General features: G+C 36.5%; 1 protein-coding gene across 1 annotated transcript in view; it reads right to left on the bottom strand.

Annotated features, from left to right (window-relative positions):
• Nucleotides 1-15,797, bottom strand: part of eys (eyes shut homolog) — a 323,611-nt gene that overhangs the window by 175,430 nt on the left and 132,384 nt on the right. Inside the window, exons 19-20 of the mRNA XM_056254896.1 lie at nucleotides 14,609-14,730; nucleotides 9,068-9,324 (exon numbers count right to left, since the gene is read on the bottom strand). Coding sequence (XP_056110871.1) covers nucleotides 9,068-9,324; nucleotides 14,609-14,730 — 379 coding nt within the window. The remainder of the gene's footprint in view (nucleotides 1-9,067; nucleotides 9,325-14,608; nucleotides 14,731-15,797) is intronic.

The raw sequence follows: 15,797 nt of genomic DNA, 5'->3' as shown, positions 1-15,797 counted from the left end.
AAAGTTCTGTTCCATTCCATTAGCGTCTAGTTATTGCTGAAAGCAAAAACATATCCTGTGTACGCAAGCTACAGTTCATGTATAGCTGCTTTTCCAGTTCTAACCAATATAACTCATTGGTTAGTATCATCCAATAAGTAATAATAGTGAATTATAACTGAAATGTAAGCAACTGGGAAACAAATAAAAATAAAAATGAAGGCTTTACAAATAGGCTAATTTTGAAAAATTAGTGTGAACCTACACCTAAATGGCTTGTAAAAAAAAAAGTTTCATATAGGGTAGAATACGTGCAAAAAAAACCCCACCTTTGACTATCATTAAATGAATTACTGCATTATTTGTTATATTATTTTATATTATTGTTCATATATTTATAAAGGGTTCACATTTTTTCAGTGTATAGATTTCATTAAATATATACACTGATGAGCCAAAACATTACGACAAGTCACAGGTGAAACGAATATTGATAATCATCTCCTAACAAGGCCACATCAACTTGTTGGATGCAAGAGAAATGGGCAGGAATAAAGATCTGAGCGACTTTGACAAGGCCCAAATTGTTATGGCAAGGTGACTTGATCAGAGTATCTCTGAAATGAAAAGGCTTGTGGGTTGCCCCCGGTCAGCAGTGGCGAGAATTTACCAACACTGGTTTGACAAACCACAAACCGGCGTCAGGGTGTTGAGCGCCCAGGGCTCACTGATGCACTTCCCGTCTGGTCCGAGCCAACAGAAGGTCTACTGTGGCACAAGTCACACAAAATTTTACTGATGGTTATGGGAGGAATGTGTCATAACACACAGTGCATAGCACCCTGCTGCGTAAAGGCTGTGCAGCCGCAGTCCAATCAGAGTGCCTATGATGACCTCTGTCCACCGTCGAAAGCACCTACAATGGGCACACAAGCGTCAAACTGGACCTTGGGGCAGGGGGGAAAAAAGTTGCATGGTCCGATGAGTCCTGTATTCTTTTATATCACGTGCACAACAGTGTACGTGTGCGCTGTTTACCTGGGGAAGTGATGGCACCAGGATGCACTGGGACGACGAGAAGCCGGTGGAGGGAGCGTGATTCTCTGGACAATGTTCTGCTCGGAAACCCTGTGTCTGGCCATTCATCTGGACGTAAATTTGACACGTGCCTAAACATTGTTGCAGACCAGGTACACCCCTTCATGACAGTGGTGTTCCCTGGTAGAAGTGGCCAATTTCAGCAAGATAATGCACACTGCCATGCTGCACATATTGTTCAGGAATTGTTTGAGGAACATGATAAAGAGTTCAAGGTGTTGCTCTGGGCTCCAAATTACCCAGATCTCAATCCAATTGAGCATCTGTAGGATGTGCTGCACAAACAAGTCCGATCCAAGGCAGTTCCACCTCACAACCTAGAGGACTTGAAGGATCTGCCTGTTAACGTCTTGGTGCCAGATACCAGATACCACTAAGAAATCTAGTTTTAAATATACTTCTTTTGAAGTGTTGGTGCTTAATGTAAAAATATATAGTGTAAACGATAAACCACGCTTGAGAATTCTGCTGGCTACTGTATACAGGGCACCAGGGCACCATAAAGATTTTATCAAAGAATTTGCTGATTTCTATCAGAATTAGTATTGGCTGCAGATAAAGTACTAATTGTTGGTGATTTTAATATACATGTAGATAATGAAAAAGATGCATTGGGATTGGCATTTAAAGACATTGTAAACTGGAGTTAGACAACACGTGTCAGGACCTACTCATTGTCGTAATCATACTCTAGATCTAATACTATCATATGGAATAGATGTTGATACCGTTGAAATACTGCAGCAGAGCGATGACATCTCAGATCATTATCTAGTCTCATGTAAATTACATTTAGCCAAGGCTGCAAAGCTGACTCAGTGTTATAAATTTGTTAGAGCTATCACTTCTGCCACTAAAGATTGCTTTATTAATAATCTTCCTGATCAGTTTCATCATCTCAGCATCCCGGATAGCTTTGAAGAACTTGATATTGCAACAGAAACTTTTAACTCTCTCTTTTCCAGCACTTTAGACACAGTTGCTCCGTTGCGCTTAAAGAAGATTAAAGAAAATAGTCCAACGCCGTGGTACAATGAGCACACCTGGGCCCTTAAGAGAGCAGCCAGAAAAATGGAGCCCAACTGGAAGAAAACTAAACTAGAGGTATTTCGGATTTCATGGATGGAGAGCTCGATTGCTTACAGAGAGGCCTTGAAAGCTGCTAGATCTGCTTATTTTTCAACCCTATTAAAAGAAAATAAACATAATCCTAGGTATTTATTTGAAACAGTGGCTAAACTAACGAAAAAGAAAGCTTCTAGCCCAGAAGTGTCCAAGCAACACAGCAGTAATGACTTTATGAACTTCTTCACTTATAAGATCGATAATATCAGGGACAAAATGATAACTATGCAACCGTCTAATACAGTATCGCATCAGGGAGTGCATTGTAGTCTCCCTGAGGAAAAATTTGATTCATTTATTGCTATAGGAGAGGAAGAATTTTGCAAACTCGTTAAATCATCTAAATCGACAACTTGTATGTTAGACCCTATACCGACTAAGCTACTGAAAGAGATGGTTCCAGATGTCATAGATCCTTTTCTTAATATCATTAATTCGTCTTTGTCTCTAGGATATGTACCAAAAACCTTTAAGCTGGCTATGATTAAACTGGATCATACAAATTTAGTCAATTACAGGCCGATCTCGAATCTGCCTTTTCTGTCAAAGATATTAGAAAAAGCAGTATCCTCACAACTGTGTTCCTTTCTTGAAAGAAATGATATCTGCGAGGATTTTCAGTCCGGATTTAGACCGTACCATAGTACTGAGACAGCTCTCATTAGAGTCACAAATGATTTGCTCTTATCATCCGATCGTGGTTGTATCTCTCTATAAGTGTTACTTGATCTTAGTGCTGCATTTGACACCATTGACCACAACATTCTTTTAAATAGACTAGAAAACTATGTTGGCATTAGTGGAATTGCACTAGCATGGTTTAAATCATACTTATCTGACCGTTATCAGTTTGTAGCAGTAAATGAAGAGATGTCTTATCAATCACAAGTTCAGTATGGCGTACCACAAGGCTCAGTACTAGGACCGCAGCTGTTCACTCTGTACATGCTACCATTAGGAGATATCATTAGGAAACATGGAATTAGCTTTCACTGTTATGCCGATGATACTCAGCTGTATATTTCTTCAAAATCTAACGAAACTTACCAATTCACAAAATTAACAGAATACATAGCTGATATAAATAGTTGGATGACTAGTAATTTCCTACTACTAAATTCTGAAAAAACAGAGATTCTAATTATTGGACAAAAAACTTCCACACGTAATAGCCTAGAATACACTTGATGGCTACTCTGTTAAGTCTTCGTCGTCGGTTAGGAACCTTGGTGTGCTCTTTGATACCAATCTTTCATTTGTAAGTCACATGTCTAGTATCTGTAAAACCGCATTTTTCCATCTTAAAAATATATCTAAAATACGCCATATGCTCTCATTGACAAATGCGGAACAATTAGTTCTTACCAGCAACTCGAGTTCTTACCAGAACCAGGAAGTATGACCATATTAGCCCGGTTCTATCAACACTGCATTGGCTGCCTATTAAACATTGTATAAATTTCAAAATATTGCTGATTACTTACAAAGCACTAAATGGTTTAGCTCTGCAGTATTTGAACGAGCTCTTAACGCATTATAGTCCTTCACGTCTATTGCGATCTCAAAGTTCCGGCCAGTTGAAAATCGACTGCTGGCGGTAGATCCTTTTCCTATTTAGCACCAAAACTTTGGAACAGTCTTCCTACCATTGTCAGGGAAGCAGACACACTCTGTCAGTTCAAAGCTAGACTAAAAACACATCTCTTTGACCTAACATTCACATAATACATTATCGACTTATATAATTCAATGTTAGGCTACATAGATTAGGTCAGCCGGAACTGGGAACACTTCCCTTAAATCCTGATGTACTTGTTACTTCATAAGAAGAACGGCATCTACGCTAATTTTAGTGTCTTTGTTTATCCCGAGGTTTTCCCGCAGCCTACCGGATCCAGGCCGTTTCCAGATCTGACGAAGGACCTTCGCCTGGACCCGATGACAACGCAGTGCTGAAGTGCCAACTAGCCTCTCCCTATGGAGGATTACTATTCCACTCTACGGTTCACGTACCAACCCCGAAGTGATAAAATAAAATAAAATTCTGTATCAAAATTTATAGGCAAGACAAGTAGTTTGTTTAGGCATGGTTTGTAGGGAATTACAAACCTGCGCACATATATTCAAACATACATAACAATAGAATCAATTCTTAATGCGAATGCGAACGCCATCAGCGTTCAGATGATCAGCGATCATCTTAGCAGCCCCTAATTTAAAAACAAATGATCATTTCGACGGAAGTGAATCAATCAAAACTAACTTTAGCTGGAAAATAACATTATTCAAGAAACGCTATAAAACCAAACCAATCTCTGTTACCTTAAATTATATGTTTATCTCTGTAAAGCTGCTTTGAAACAATCTACATTGTTAAAAGCGCTATATAAATGAGGATGACTTGACTTGACTTGAGATACCACAGGACAAGACCTTCAGGGATCTTGTAGAGTCCATACCTCAGTGGATCACTGCTTTTTTGGCAGCACGCCAAGGAAAAACAGCATACTAGGCATAAATGTATGTATGAACCCTTTACTCAATTTAAACAACCGCATTAAGACAAAACAGAACTAATTTTTTTTTTTACTTCATCTACTTCTCTTAAATTTGGTTATTATTAGATCCATTTCTCCAAAAAAAAAACCTATAAAACACACAAACTATATTTGTTCTATTTGTATAACCGAGGTTTGATGTGACTAACTACATACTCCATATATTGGTTTGGAACATGCTACTGGTCTTTCAAGCAGTTTAATTCTCTTCAAGTAAAGTCAAGCTGTTTTTATAGTCACTGTGGTCAAATCGGATGTCATAATATCTGCTTGTGCCTGTACAAAGTACTGCCATTGTAACCACTTATGGTGCTGAAAAATTTGCTGTCATTGTTGTCACCTACAAGCACTCATCCCTAGTAACCACACAGTGAGATAAACCTCTGCATTATACAGCTGCACAGCATTGTGGTATTCACTACTTTTGAATGAGTAATAGCATCTGAATCGCTGTGGAGCCACATCAGATTCCATGTGAAACTGTGAAGTGATCAGCTGAATACAAATGTGCAACATTTTAAGTTAGAGCAATCTGTGCCTGAGACACAGCAGACATGTATTATGAGTAAGTGATCTGGTCTCAATGAGCATAATAATATCAGGAGGGTTTCATATGACAGATGAGCGTGTGTATGGGCGATTGGGCGTGCGCGAGAGAGTACGCTTCACTGTGATTAAAGAGATTGTGCAGAAACCTCTTTTGCACCCCCTGTTCTGTGCATTCATCAGGCAGATCTCGTCTTCCTTTGATGGAAACCTGCAGCCAAAATTTAATGAAACACTTGGAACTTGTTCTTTGGCAGAAGTGATAGGAACTGTTCTGTCTCTGCAGAAAAAGTCAAAAATAGGAAAGTGAAGAAAATGGAAAAATCATTGGAAGGGTAAGACACCGTTTAACAAGGAAGAAAGTACGATTCAAGCGGTTACAATGGTTTCAGATCAGTGTGTGATCCTTAATAATTCTCTCCCATGCTGAAGACATCAATGGACAAATACTGCAGGGGAGAGCTGGCAGAACAAAACTAAAAACTCATGCATATCCGGAGAGCCACAGTTTCCTCTCATGAGCCACTCTTTCCTTCTAAAGGAGTATTTCGGCATATTTGAAGGTTAGTTGAGCATAATACTTGCCAGAGTGATGTTATATTTTCATTTCAAAACATTGTAAACAAAGAATATAAACATGACTGTCTCTTAACTCAAATTTATCCTCTATAACATTAAAATATTTTACTTAAAACACACAACACATTTGCATTGATCTTATTAAATAAAAAACATAAAGTACTATAACTTTTAGATTTCAAAATGTGTTCCACAATATACAGTATATATATATCCATCCAGGGCTTGACATTAACTTGTTTTCTCACCAGCCACTGTGGCTAGTGATTTTCCAAAGTTACTAGCCACTCAGCATTTTCATTGGCCAATATATATTTTTAATATCTCAAAATTTGGTGTCACTTTTAAGACCTGACGAACGGTTCCATTATACTGTTTCACATGCGTTTTCTTTCTCAACTGTTTATGTTCACTTAAAACGTGAATACTTCATTATTTTGTGTGTAAAAGAACTCAATATAGTACTGAGAGGCAGATTTAGATGTGCACACTTTGCGTGTGAGCACAAAATCTACGGGAATGAATACAATTGTGCACAATACACGCAATCCCACGCCGAAAGACAAGCCCTGTAACACCAACAATATTAATCCAGAGCAAATGAAACGAATGAGTGAGGGGAGATGGGTTTGTGTGTCAACTCGCTGTCGAAGAGATGAGACTATTGGAAACGTTTAATATAAGTGTCGATATGTATCGAAAAATCTGTATTTTTGTCAAGACTACATTGCACTAGTTTATTATTTCAGATGCCTTTTTAAAAGTCTAAAATTGGATTTAAGTGCATATTAGATAATGTCAAGTTTTGAACTTTCTACTCAAAGAAACCTAAAACAGTTGTGCTACTGTTTCCACAAGTAGTACACCTGTTTTCAACACTGAAAAAAACCCCAGCTTATTAGAATGAAGTGTATCTTTGCCATCACAGGAATAAATTATAAAATAATATTAAAATAGAAAAAAAAAATTTCAACTGTAATAATATTTCATAATATTACTGTTTTTACTCTATTTTGATCAAATAAAATGTAGTCTTGTTGAGCATAGGAGACTACCATTAAAAAATATTTCCAAGTTGTGTAAATTCTCTAGTAAAGCCTTTTAAAGTCACTGTACAGGTCCAAGAAGATTAACCCAAAAGCAGCTTGACCCAAAAAATAAATCAAACCCAAGTCAACTGCCTGGAAGGCTACTACGCTCATCAGTATACGATTAAGGCATTAATGTATTTTTGCAGGGTTTTTCTATGACCTTCTACAACTTTCTATGACCTATAGAAAATAGATAAGGGCTTGTAAAAATCATTTTACATAAATTAAATGTCCAATTCTTTAAGCTACTTTTGAATTAATAATAGAATTAAATGATCATACTTATTAGATTACAAAATGTCTCCAATGCGACCAAGGAGTCGAGGATTTGTTGGTTAGCATTGCCCCATTAGATCCTGCAGATAGAAGGCCTTAATTTCACCATCTGACAGCAAAAGGCACCTTTCTGCATTAAACGCCATTCTGATGGATCTGTTAATTTTCATTTTTGCAAAAATGGATGTGTTGCAAACAAACAGCTTTCCACATGTATTCTATAAACCTCCTTGAATAAGAGAAATATATAGTTATATAATATAAGAGTTACTTCTAAGTTTCTTCTATAAAAATGGCTTTTCCAGTTATAGAAGTCACAATCAGGGTCGCCTTTAGATAACCAGAGGCCCCTGGGTGACAGGATTACAGTAGGGCCCCCTACCCCGAATACAAATTTCACTAGGTCATTAGTCAGTATGCATGTAATGTAGTCAGCTACTCATTTGTGTTTATGTATGAATACATTCAACAAGCATAACATTAGGAACTTTTCTTCCTTGTTTTTCCAGCTGAAATGTCCTTCATAACGTCAGTAAAATCCCATTTTTATTGAAAGTAACTCTCGATAGACATTTGTTTTTTTTTATACCAATGCCAGTTTTGATAATTATTTGATTTAAGAATCTGAGTGTCGAGTTATCCTGTTCACACCCCCACTATTCCGGCTCGCGTACCCCGAAGTGATAAAATAAAACAAAATTCTGTATAAAAATTTTTAGGAAAGAAAAGTAGTTTGTTTAGGCTGGGTTGTATGAATTACAAACCTGCGCACATATTTTAAAAAGCACATAACTATAGAATTCTGAATGAGCATGTGAACGCCGTCAGCGTTAATCACAGGTTCGCGTTTAAAGTCTGATCACTTCGACGGAGGTGAATCAATCAAAGTTAACTTTAGCTGGAAGTAACATTATTCAAGAACCGCTATAACGCCAAAACAATCTGTTACCTTAAATTATATGTTTATCTCTGTAAAGCTGCTTTGAAACAATCCATTGTTAAAAGCGCTATATAAATGAAGATGACTTGACTTGACTTGACTATCTCGAATACTGTCTGTATAAAAGTGCAACGGGATCTATCAACTGTAACCATAGTGACACTGACAGTGACTAAAGTAATATCAAATATTGTGACTTACAGTCTTACTGTAAAGTCTGTAACCGTAAAATCATATTTGAAACGACAAAAATTGAGCTGCAAGTTCATCCGTCAAATTAACCAACAGCAGCTTTCATTTTTGAGTTGCGCGCAGACCACAAAACTCACGAAAACAGCCCTGGGGGAAGACTGACTGGATCTAAAATCTTTAGATGACATGCAGATTATATCCATGCTGTTGTAAGTTACTGATCCGTGTTTAGAAAAGAGCGGCTCTCTCGTAATGTATGACATTATAGAATCCAGTGCTGTTCCGTTCACACAGCAGGGCTTCGTTGAAAATGCGGTTGTGATTCCTGAAATTGTATGTGTGAGTTCAGTTATAGAATGCAGTTGTTGTCACCTCTGTAATCTCCCATATATTAAACTATAATTTTTTGTGCAGCCAGTAGGCCCCTCTCCAGTGTAGGCTTCAGCCCATGAAAGCCTGTGAGTTAGTGCGCCCCTGATCACACAAATGTCCCTGATATTTCCAGGTTTTCCATTGAAACCCATTTATTCTTGACTAAAATGAGCATTTAGCAAAGAAAATACATGGTTTTAACACAATCCAATGGAAGGCAAATCAATGAAAAGCTGCAGAAGAGTGAGCGGGAACCCCTCAGCAGGTGGGTGGGTCAGTAGGTAAGATGCAGTTGTTTTGCTATATCTCACCGTCTTGGCAAACACAGAGGGCGGTTCCATCTGACTGGGCCCGGCAAGAGTTGTGCAGGCAGGGGTTATGCCGCAGGTCGCAGGGATCATAGTGCTGTTCACAGAGGGGGCCGGTGAAGAAGGGCGGGCAGGTGCAGGAAAACTCCCCTGGGATGTCAGACTCCACGCAATCTGCCCCGTTCAGGCAGGGAGAAGAAGAACATTCCTTCACATCCTCTCCACAGTCTAGGCCTGTCCAGCCATGAGGACACATACACCTATGAGGCAAAAGAGGAGATTTTAGTTTCCATTGTTTCCTCACCCTCAAGCTTGTATGACTTTTAATTCTTTTTTGATAAATATCCTGGTTGCTCCTTTCCGTATTACAGAAGTGAATGGTGTCAAGCTAAAAACCTAAAATAAAATAAAACACCATAAAAGATTTTTAAAAGTAATCCATATGAATTGTACACTACATTACAGTTGAAAAATTTGGAGCTGATAAGATTTTTTAATGCTCTTAAAGAAAAGTCTCTTATGCTCACCACAAAGGCTGCATTTATTTGACCAAAAATTTAGTAAAAACTGTAACATTGTGAAACATCATTACAATTTAAAATAACTGTTTTCTATTTGAATACATATTACAATGTAATTTATTCCTATGATTGCAAAGCTGAATTTTCAGCATCATCACTCCAGTCTTCAGTGTCACGTGATCCTTCAGAAATCACTCAAATATGCTGATTTGCTGCTCAAGAATTTTTTCTTTTTATTAGGGTCATTCTATTATTTAGGGTACATTTCATGTCCATTGATGGGAAAAAATAATTCTAACAATTTTCTTCATAAATATTATATTTTATTATAGACAATACATATTATTATCTGCACACCAATATTTTATGCACCCTGTTTTTTAGTTTTGCAATGTGCACTTTTTAAAATGATTGGGGCTTGAGTTCAAAATAATTTGATACAATATTTTAAAGTCATAGATGTAAAAAAATAGATTGAGTTTAAATTTGAAAGAAAATTTTTCATTTTATTAATGTAACTATGTTACTAACCAAACACCTCCTGAAAACTAAAAAAAATATGAATCCCAAAACCATTTGATCAGCATCATGTGATGTAATTTTGTTCTGTGGTGGATATTTTGAACACATTATGGTAAATATATTTTCTTTTTATCTTCAATGACCTATTGTCAAGGAGTATATTAATTGCCCATCAACTATGTTGGGTACATTGTTATGGTTTACTGACATTGTTATGGTTTTATTTTTTTATTTTAAATAAATGTTAAAATGTGAGGTTAACCTGATCATGAAAATAACATTTGGTTGGCCAGACAAGACCTGCCATTGAAATTATGAGGCAAAATGGTGAAACATAGTTGACAGGTAACAATCTTACTGTCATTGGTATGGTAAATATCTAGACTGCTGCTTTTGATATTATTTTAGGGTATAGTTTACATCCACATGGACTGGAGTTTTGCATGACATTCTTAAAACTATTAGAATCATCTTTAAAGAAGATATATGATAAAAAAAAAAGTATAGTCCTTAGTGACCAAGCTGAGAATTTTACACAAATATCTGCAAAAATAAAATTCTTAGAAGTCTTTTAAAATATTAACTGTACATATGGCAGAATAGACTAAACATTCCTAAACATTGAATATTTGAGTGTAGTACTTTCAGTTCGTTACAGTTTTGTAGTCATACAGTTTGTCCGTAACATAGTAGACAAACAGTTGTGCCGCTAAATGTTTTTGTGGAAACGGTGACACTTCTTTCTGGATTCTTGGAATAGAAAGTTCAAAAGAACAGCATTAATTTGAGTATTTTGTAACATTATCAAAGTTTTTAATGTCACTTTTGATCAACTTCATGCATCCTTGCTGAATAAAACTCTTAATTTCTTTCTTTCTTTTAGAAAAAAAAAAACATTACTTATCCATGCTGCCAAGATTTGTGTGAGGAAAATACCCAAATTTAAGGGGCCGTTTACACAACACCATTTTTCAAGTAAAAAGTTGTGTGTTTTGACCGTTCATTTAATGCAAAATGCAAACAAGTTTTTGAAAGTGCAAGTTTTTGAAAACAATGCCGTTATCTAGAATTTGTGAAAGCGGTGAAGACATGCGCGTTTTGTGTTTCTTTACAAAGTGACATCGCCAACTACTGGCCTGGCAGCATAATACAGCATTTTTAGTCGTTTTCACGGATCCGTGTGAACTCCTTGTGCCGCACAAGTCCTGAAAAGTGATGCCCCCAGGTGGCTGGATGCATTATAGGTCATAAACCCCGCCCTCTCATTGTAATCTAATGGGACGTGAGACAAACTAAATCAAATTACACTTCAAATTTTTTTTTTACAAAGATGGTTTCTGTCATTTTGGCTAGTTTTTATCACACTGATGTAAGTTCAAGTGTTCGTTTTTTAAATATCTGTTTTGATGCTATAAAAAGGGGGGTGTGACATCATGATTGACAGCTGTGATTGACATATAAACACCCCAAGTTAAAACCTTTTAGGTGTCATGGAAGAAAAATTCATACAGCTTTGGAAGAACATGAGACAGTGATGACAGAATTTTCACAAGAATAGAGTCTTGAAATCCTTTGGAATTCCATTGTGTGAAATTACTGAGCAAAATGATATTGTACTATTAAAATATTCATTCATGTCCAGACCGACTGACAGTCCTGGCACACAGTGACCTTGCAGCATAAAAGCAAATTCCCCCAGGGGCAGACTCCGATTTGGCTTAGCCCTGTGGTGCTTTTTACTAATGAATGTCATACGTCTCTGGAAATCCCTTTTTGTTTCTTTTAGACCAGTATTAGAATGTGTGCCATGAACCAAATTCTTATAAATTAAACCTTCTACTTAATTTCAGGGGGGAAAAAAACACACAATGGCTATTTTAAAGAGGCCAGCCATGCAATTCCTACAAGTGTTAAAAATAAAACGAGCAATGAGTCATAAATGGTAAATATATTGTAGGAATGCAAATGTGAATCACTGAGTGCAAATTTCTAATAATCTTCCTTCATTATCATCATAAAAAAAAAAAAAAAAAAGGCAGCCCATATAATACAGTAAATTATTGACACAAGATATAAGAAAACAAAATTGGAGTTCATCCTGTCTTAAAGGCCCCTTTAAAATAGCTTGACATGCACACTTTTCTGTCAAGTTGATGTATTTCCTGTCAAAGCAGGAAACCGGAACAGGGCATATCAAATGGATTGTCTCTCTCTTTTTTAAATTAGTCAACATCACACGTATGAAATCCATATATCTGCTAAGTTAGAATAGTCAGCTACACTAGCAATGCTTATAAACATGCACTATGAGCCAGGAATCTCCAAATGTTTTCTTTAAAAGCTATGCAAACTCTGAACAAAATACAGTTTTACTTAGTTTTGGCATTCATAGTCACAACTGAATTACTGTCGGGAGATTTCTGGACAGCTAAAGGGATTTATAGGTTAATTGCACTATTGGACTGAGAAACATTAAATCCCAGACAGCTGAAAGTAGGACACTGGGAGGTTAGAGCAGTGAGCTGGGATTATATTTACCAGAGTGAATCCCAGAGAGTGCCCGAGGTATCTGCATTCCACTTGGTGGCAGTGATCTTATAGCTGTACTGCCAATCCCTGTCTTAAACACATCACTCTTTTCTTTCAGTCTATTTTCTTCCCTCAGTCTCTCTCTCCTCACTCTGCTGCCCTCAGCAAGAGGGCACATCAGGTGAAACAGAAGCAGCAGCTTTTTTCTCAAGAGAGTCACTGATTGAGAGAAACCTCCTCCTGCTGTGCTCCATTGATTGATTCATTTGTTTTACCTGCCATCTGCAATTCATTATCTTTCACATTTGTGAGAGCACAGTCTGTCTCTATGTGACGAGAGAATAGGTGACTAAATTCTGTGATACTTTTATGTAGTTTTTTCCTGATGCAAAACAACATATTTTTTAAAACTCAACTAATCAGGGGGTTGCCTGAACAACTATCGGTCAGGTTCATCTGATCCTTATCGGACGAATATGACGCAGTCTTGGATTAAAAAAAAAGAAAGATTGTATTTTTAACGCCATATCTTTGTTAAAATTTAATTTCAACGTCAACATTTAGGAGATGACCTCAGAGTTGACACACATGGACAAAAGGCCTCAAAACTCTTTCAAGTAATTAAACTGGCTTTTCACACATGAAATTGTTAAAGGGGAACTTGGCAACTCTAGTAATTTGATGATTTTCACTTTAGTTGTCGCATGTTTTCTCATCGAGATCCCCCTACAGCTGTGCGGCGTATATTTTCACAACACTGTTATAAAAAAACTGCGGCACCTTCCTCCCGCTTTCTACCGCTGCTCATGTGCTTTTGTTATTATCGGAGCCGGCCAACTTTATCGTGTGGAGCTATGTCTGCCGAGGTGGGTAAAACATCACACAGTATCATAGAATTATGTCGAATTACCATAAAGCAGTTCGTGTTTCTCGCTCGTTCTCGCTTCTCACGAGACTTCCTATTTCCAACTTACCGGGACGTTAGTCCCCATGTTGCAAGGTTGGTTTTCCGCCTGGGAACGCTGGGGGGAGCGGGGAAAGTCACCATTCTCTCCAGAACAGGTTATTAAACCATTTAAATGATTTCTAAATGGTTTTATTAAGTTGAAATAGTTGCCAAGTGCCCCTTTAACCCAGGGCCATTTTTAACCCATGTTACAGTGAGTGTTCACTAATCCTGGTTTGGCAAGTTTCATGATTTCACACTACATATTATTTGTAAACTCTGGGTTAACATTCTTATTTACATATTTATGAGGTCAGTAACATAGGTTGGACAAATAACATTCTTATTTGGACCGTGATGTAGAAGGCCTGTGAATATTTAATCAGGCAAGGATTGGTCATTCTCTGATTGGTTGCCTGTCTGGCCATTACATTTTAGCACCATATCGTTCCACATTACACTCTTTTGGCACCCCAATTTGGAGGTTAAATCTTCCTTACTAACCAATTCCAACTTAAAATTGGAAACCTAGAGATAAAAGTAAAAAAAAAAAAAAAAAAAAAAAACAATGAACAAATGTAAAGATAACCCAGGATTAAGCGCTATATGTGAAAAACCCTACACCCTAACTATGATGAATTTCCATTTACATCACATTTATTCATTAGCAGACAATTTTACCAAAGTAAGTTACAAAAAGGAAAATTCATCTTAATGAGGCAATAACATAAGAAGTGCTAACTATACAAGGTTTAAAACATTGCCTAGAGCAGTACATGCTAGAACGGGTAGGAAATGGTTAAAGAGAATGGAATAATTTTTTTTTTAAGGAGTCAGCACCAGCAAGTAATGGGAAGAGATGTGTTTTTAGCCATTACATAAATAAAATAAATGAACAAAATCTACATAAACCTGACATCCTCATTAATCAACATATAGGTAGGTTGTTGGACAACTAGTCGACCACATGACGGTCTATTCATCCAGACTGTGTTTGCTCCATCAAGCTGTGTTTTTGCAACCCACCTGTAAGTGTTGAGGAGGTCTACACAGGTGCCGTTGTTTTTACAGGGGTTTGATGAACATTCATCGGTCTCCCACTGACAGAACTCCCCCTCCCAGCCGGGTACACAGAGGCAGTTATAACTCTGAAATGCAAATGAAGGCAGCCAATGAAAAGATAATATACAGCAGTGTAACTATTTCATCTAACCCTTGCCTTGACCTATAGATAAATACAGAATATTCTGCCAACAGAACGGTTCACCCGAAAATGTCTTTATTAAAACATTCATTGTAAATAAACAGAATAAAAAGATGCCAGCAAAGCACTGTAGAGTTAAAGCAATAATACAAATGAAAATTTTATTTATTCTTACGACAACTTGTGATAATTTGTATGAGATGCCAAAAGTACTTGGCCAGTATGAAAATGTACCACTACATATAGTATACTGTACACTATCATTCAAATGTTCAGGATCAGTAAGATTTTTTGTTTTATTCAGCAAGTATGCATTACATTTATCAAAATTGTCAGTAAAGATATTTATAATGCTACAAAAGATTTCTAAAAAAAATACTGTTCTTTTAAACTTTTTATTCATCAAAGATGAAAGAAATGTACCACAAAAATATTGTGCATAATATTTAGCAGCACAACTGTTTTCAACATTGGTAATAATAAGAAATGTTTCTTGAGCATCAAATCAGCATATTAGAATGATTTCTGAAGGATCATGTGACACAGAAGACTGGAGTAAGGATACTAAATTTCAGCTTTTCCATTTTTTTAAATGTATTAAAATAGAAAGCAGTTATTTTAAACTATAGGCCTAATAATTTTTCACAATATTACCCTATATTTTTAATCAAATAAATGCAACATTGGTGAGCATAAGAGAAAAACCAGAAAAATAATATTACCGACCCCAAACCTTTGAAAGATAGAGTATACATTTTTTATATATATATTTTTTTATTACACTCACAGTTATATTAGAGTATGGATCATACTGTGTTTTTTTCTTTTTAAATGAATAAATAAATAAATAAATAAATAAATAAATAGGGGGAAAAGGGGAGGGGGGTATCTAATCTAATATCAGATCTAATAACAAAAGCATAAAACTAAAAACTTGTATACGTGTAGTGTTTTGCACTAACCTTCCCTTTGGGGATTAATATACTGTATGTGTACTTTACAATACATTTC

Source organism: Rhinichthys klamathensis, unplaced genomic scaffold (assembly GCF_029890125.1).
Source record: "Rhinichthys klamathensis goyatoka isolate OS25496 unplaced genomic scaffold, OSU_Roscu_1.1 h1tg000115l_1, whole genome shotgun sequence".
In the NCBI taxonomy this organism is placed as follows: Eukaryota; Metazoa; Chordata; class Actinopteri; order Cypriniformes; family Leuciscidae; genus Rhinichthys; species Rhinichthys klamathensis.
The sequence above is the reverse complement of the archived record's forward strand: the minus strand, read 5'-3'. Positions and strand labels throughout refer to the sequence as shown.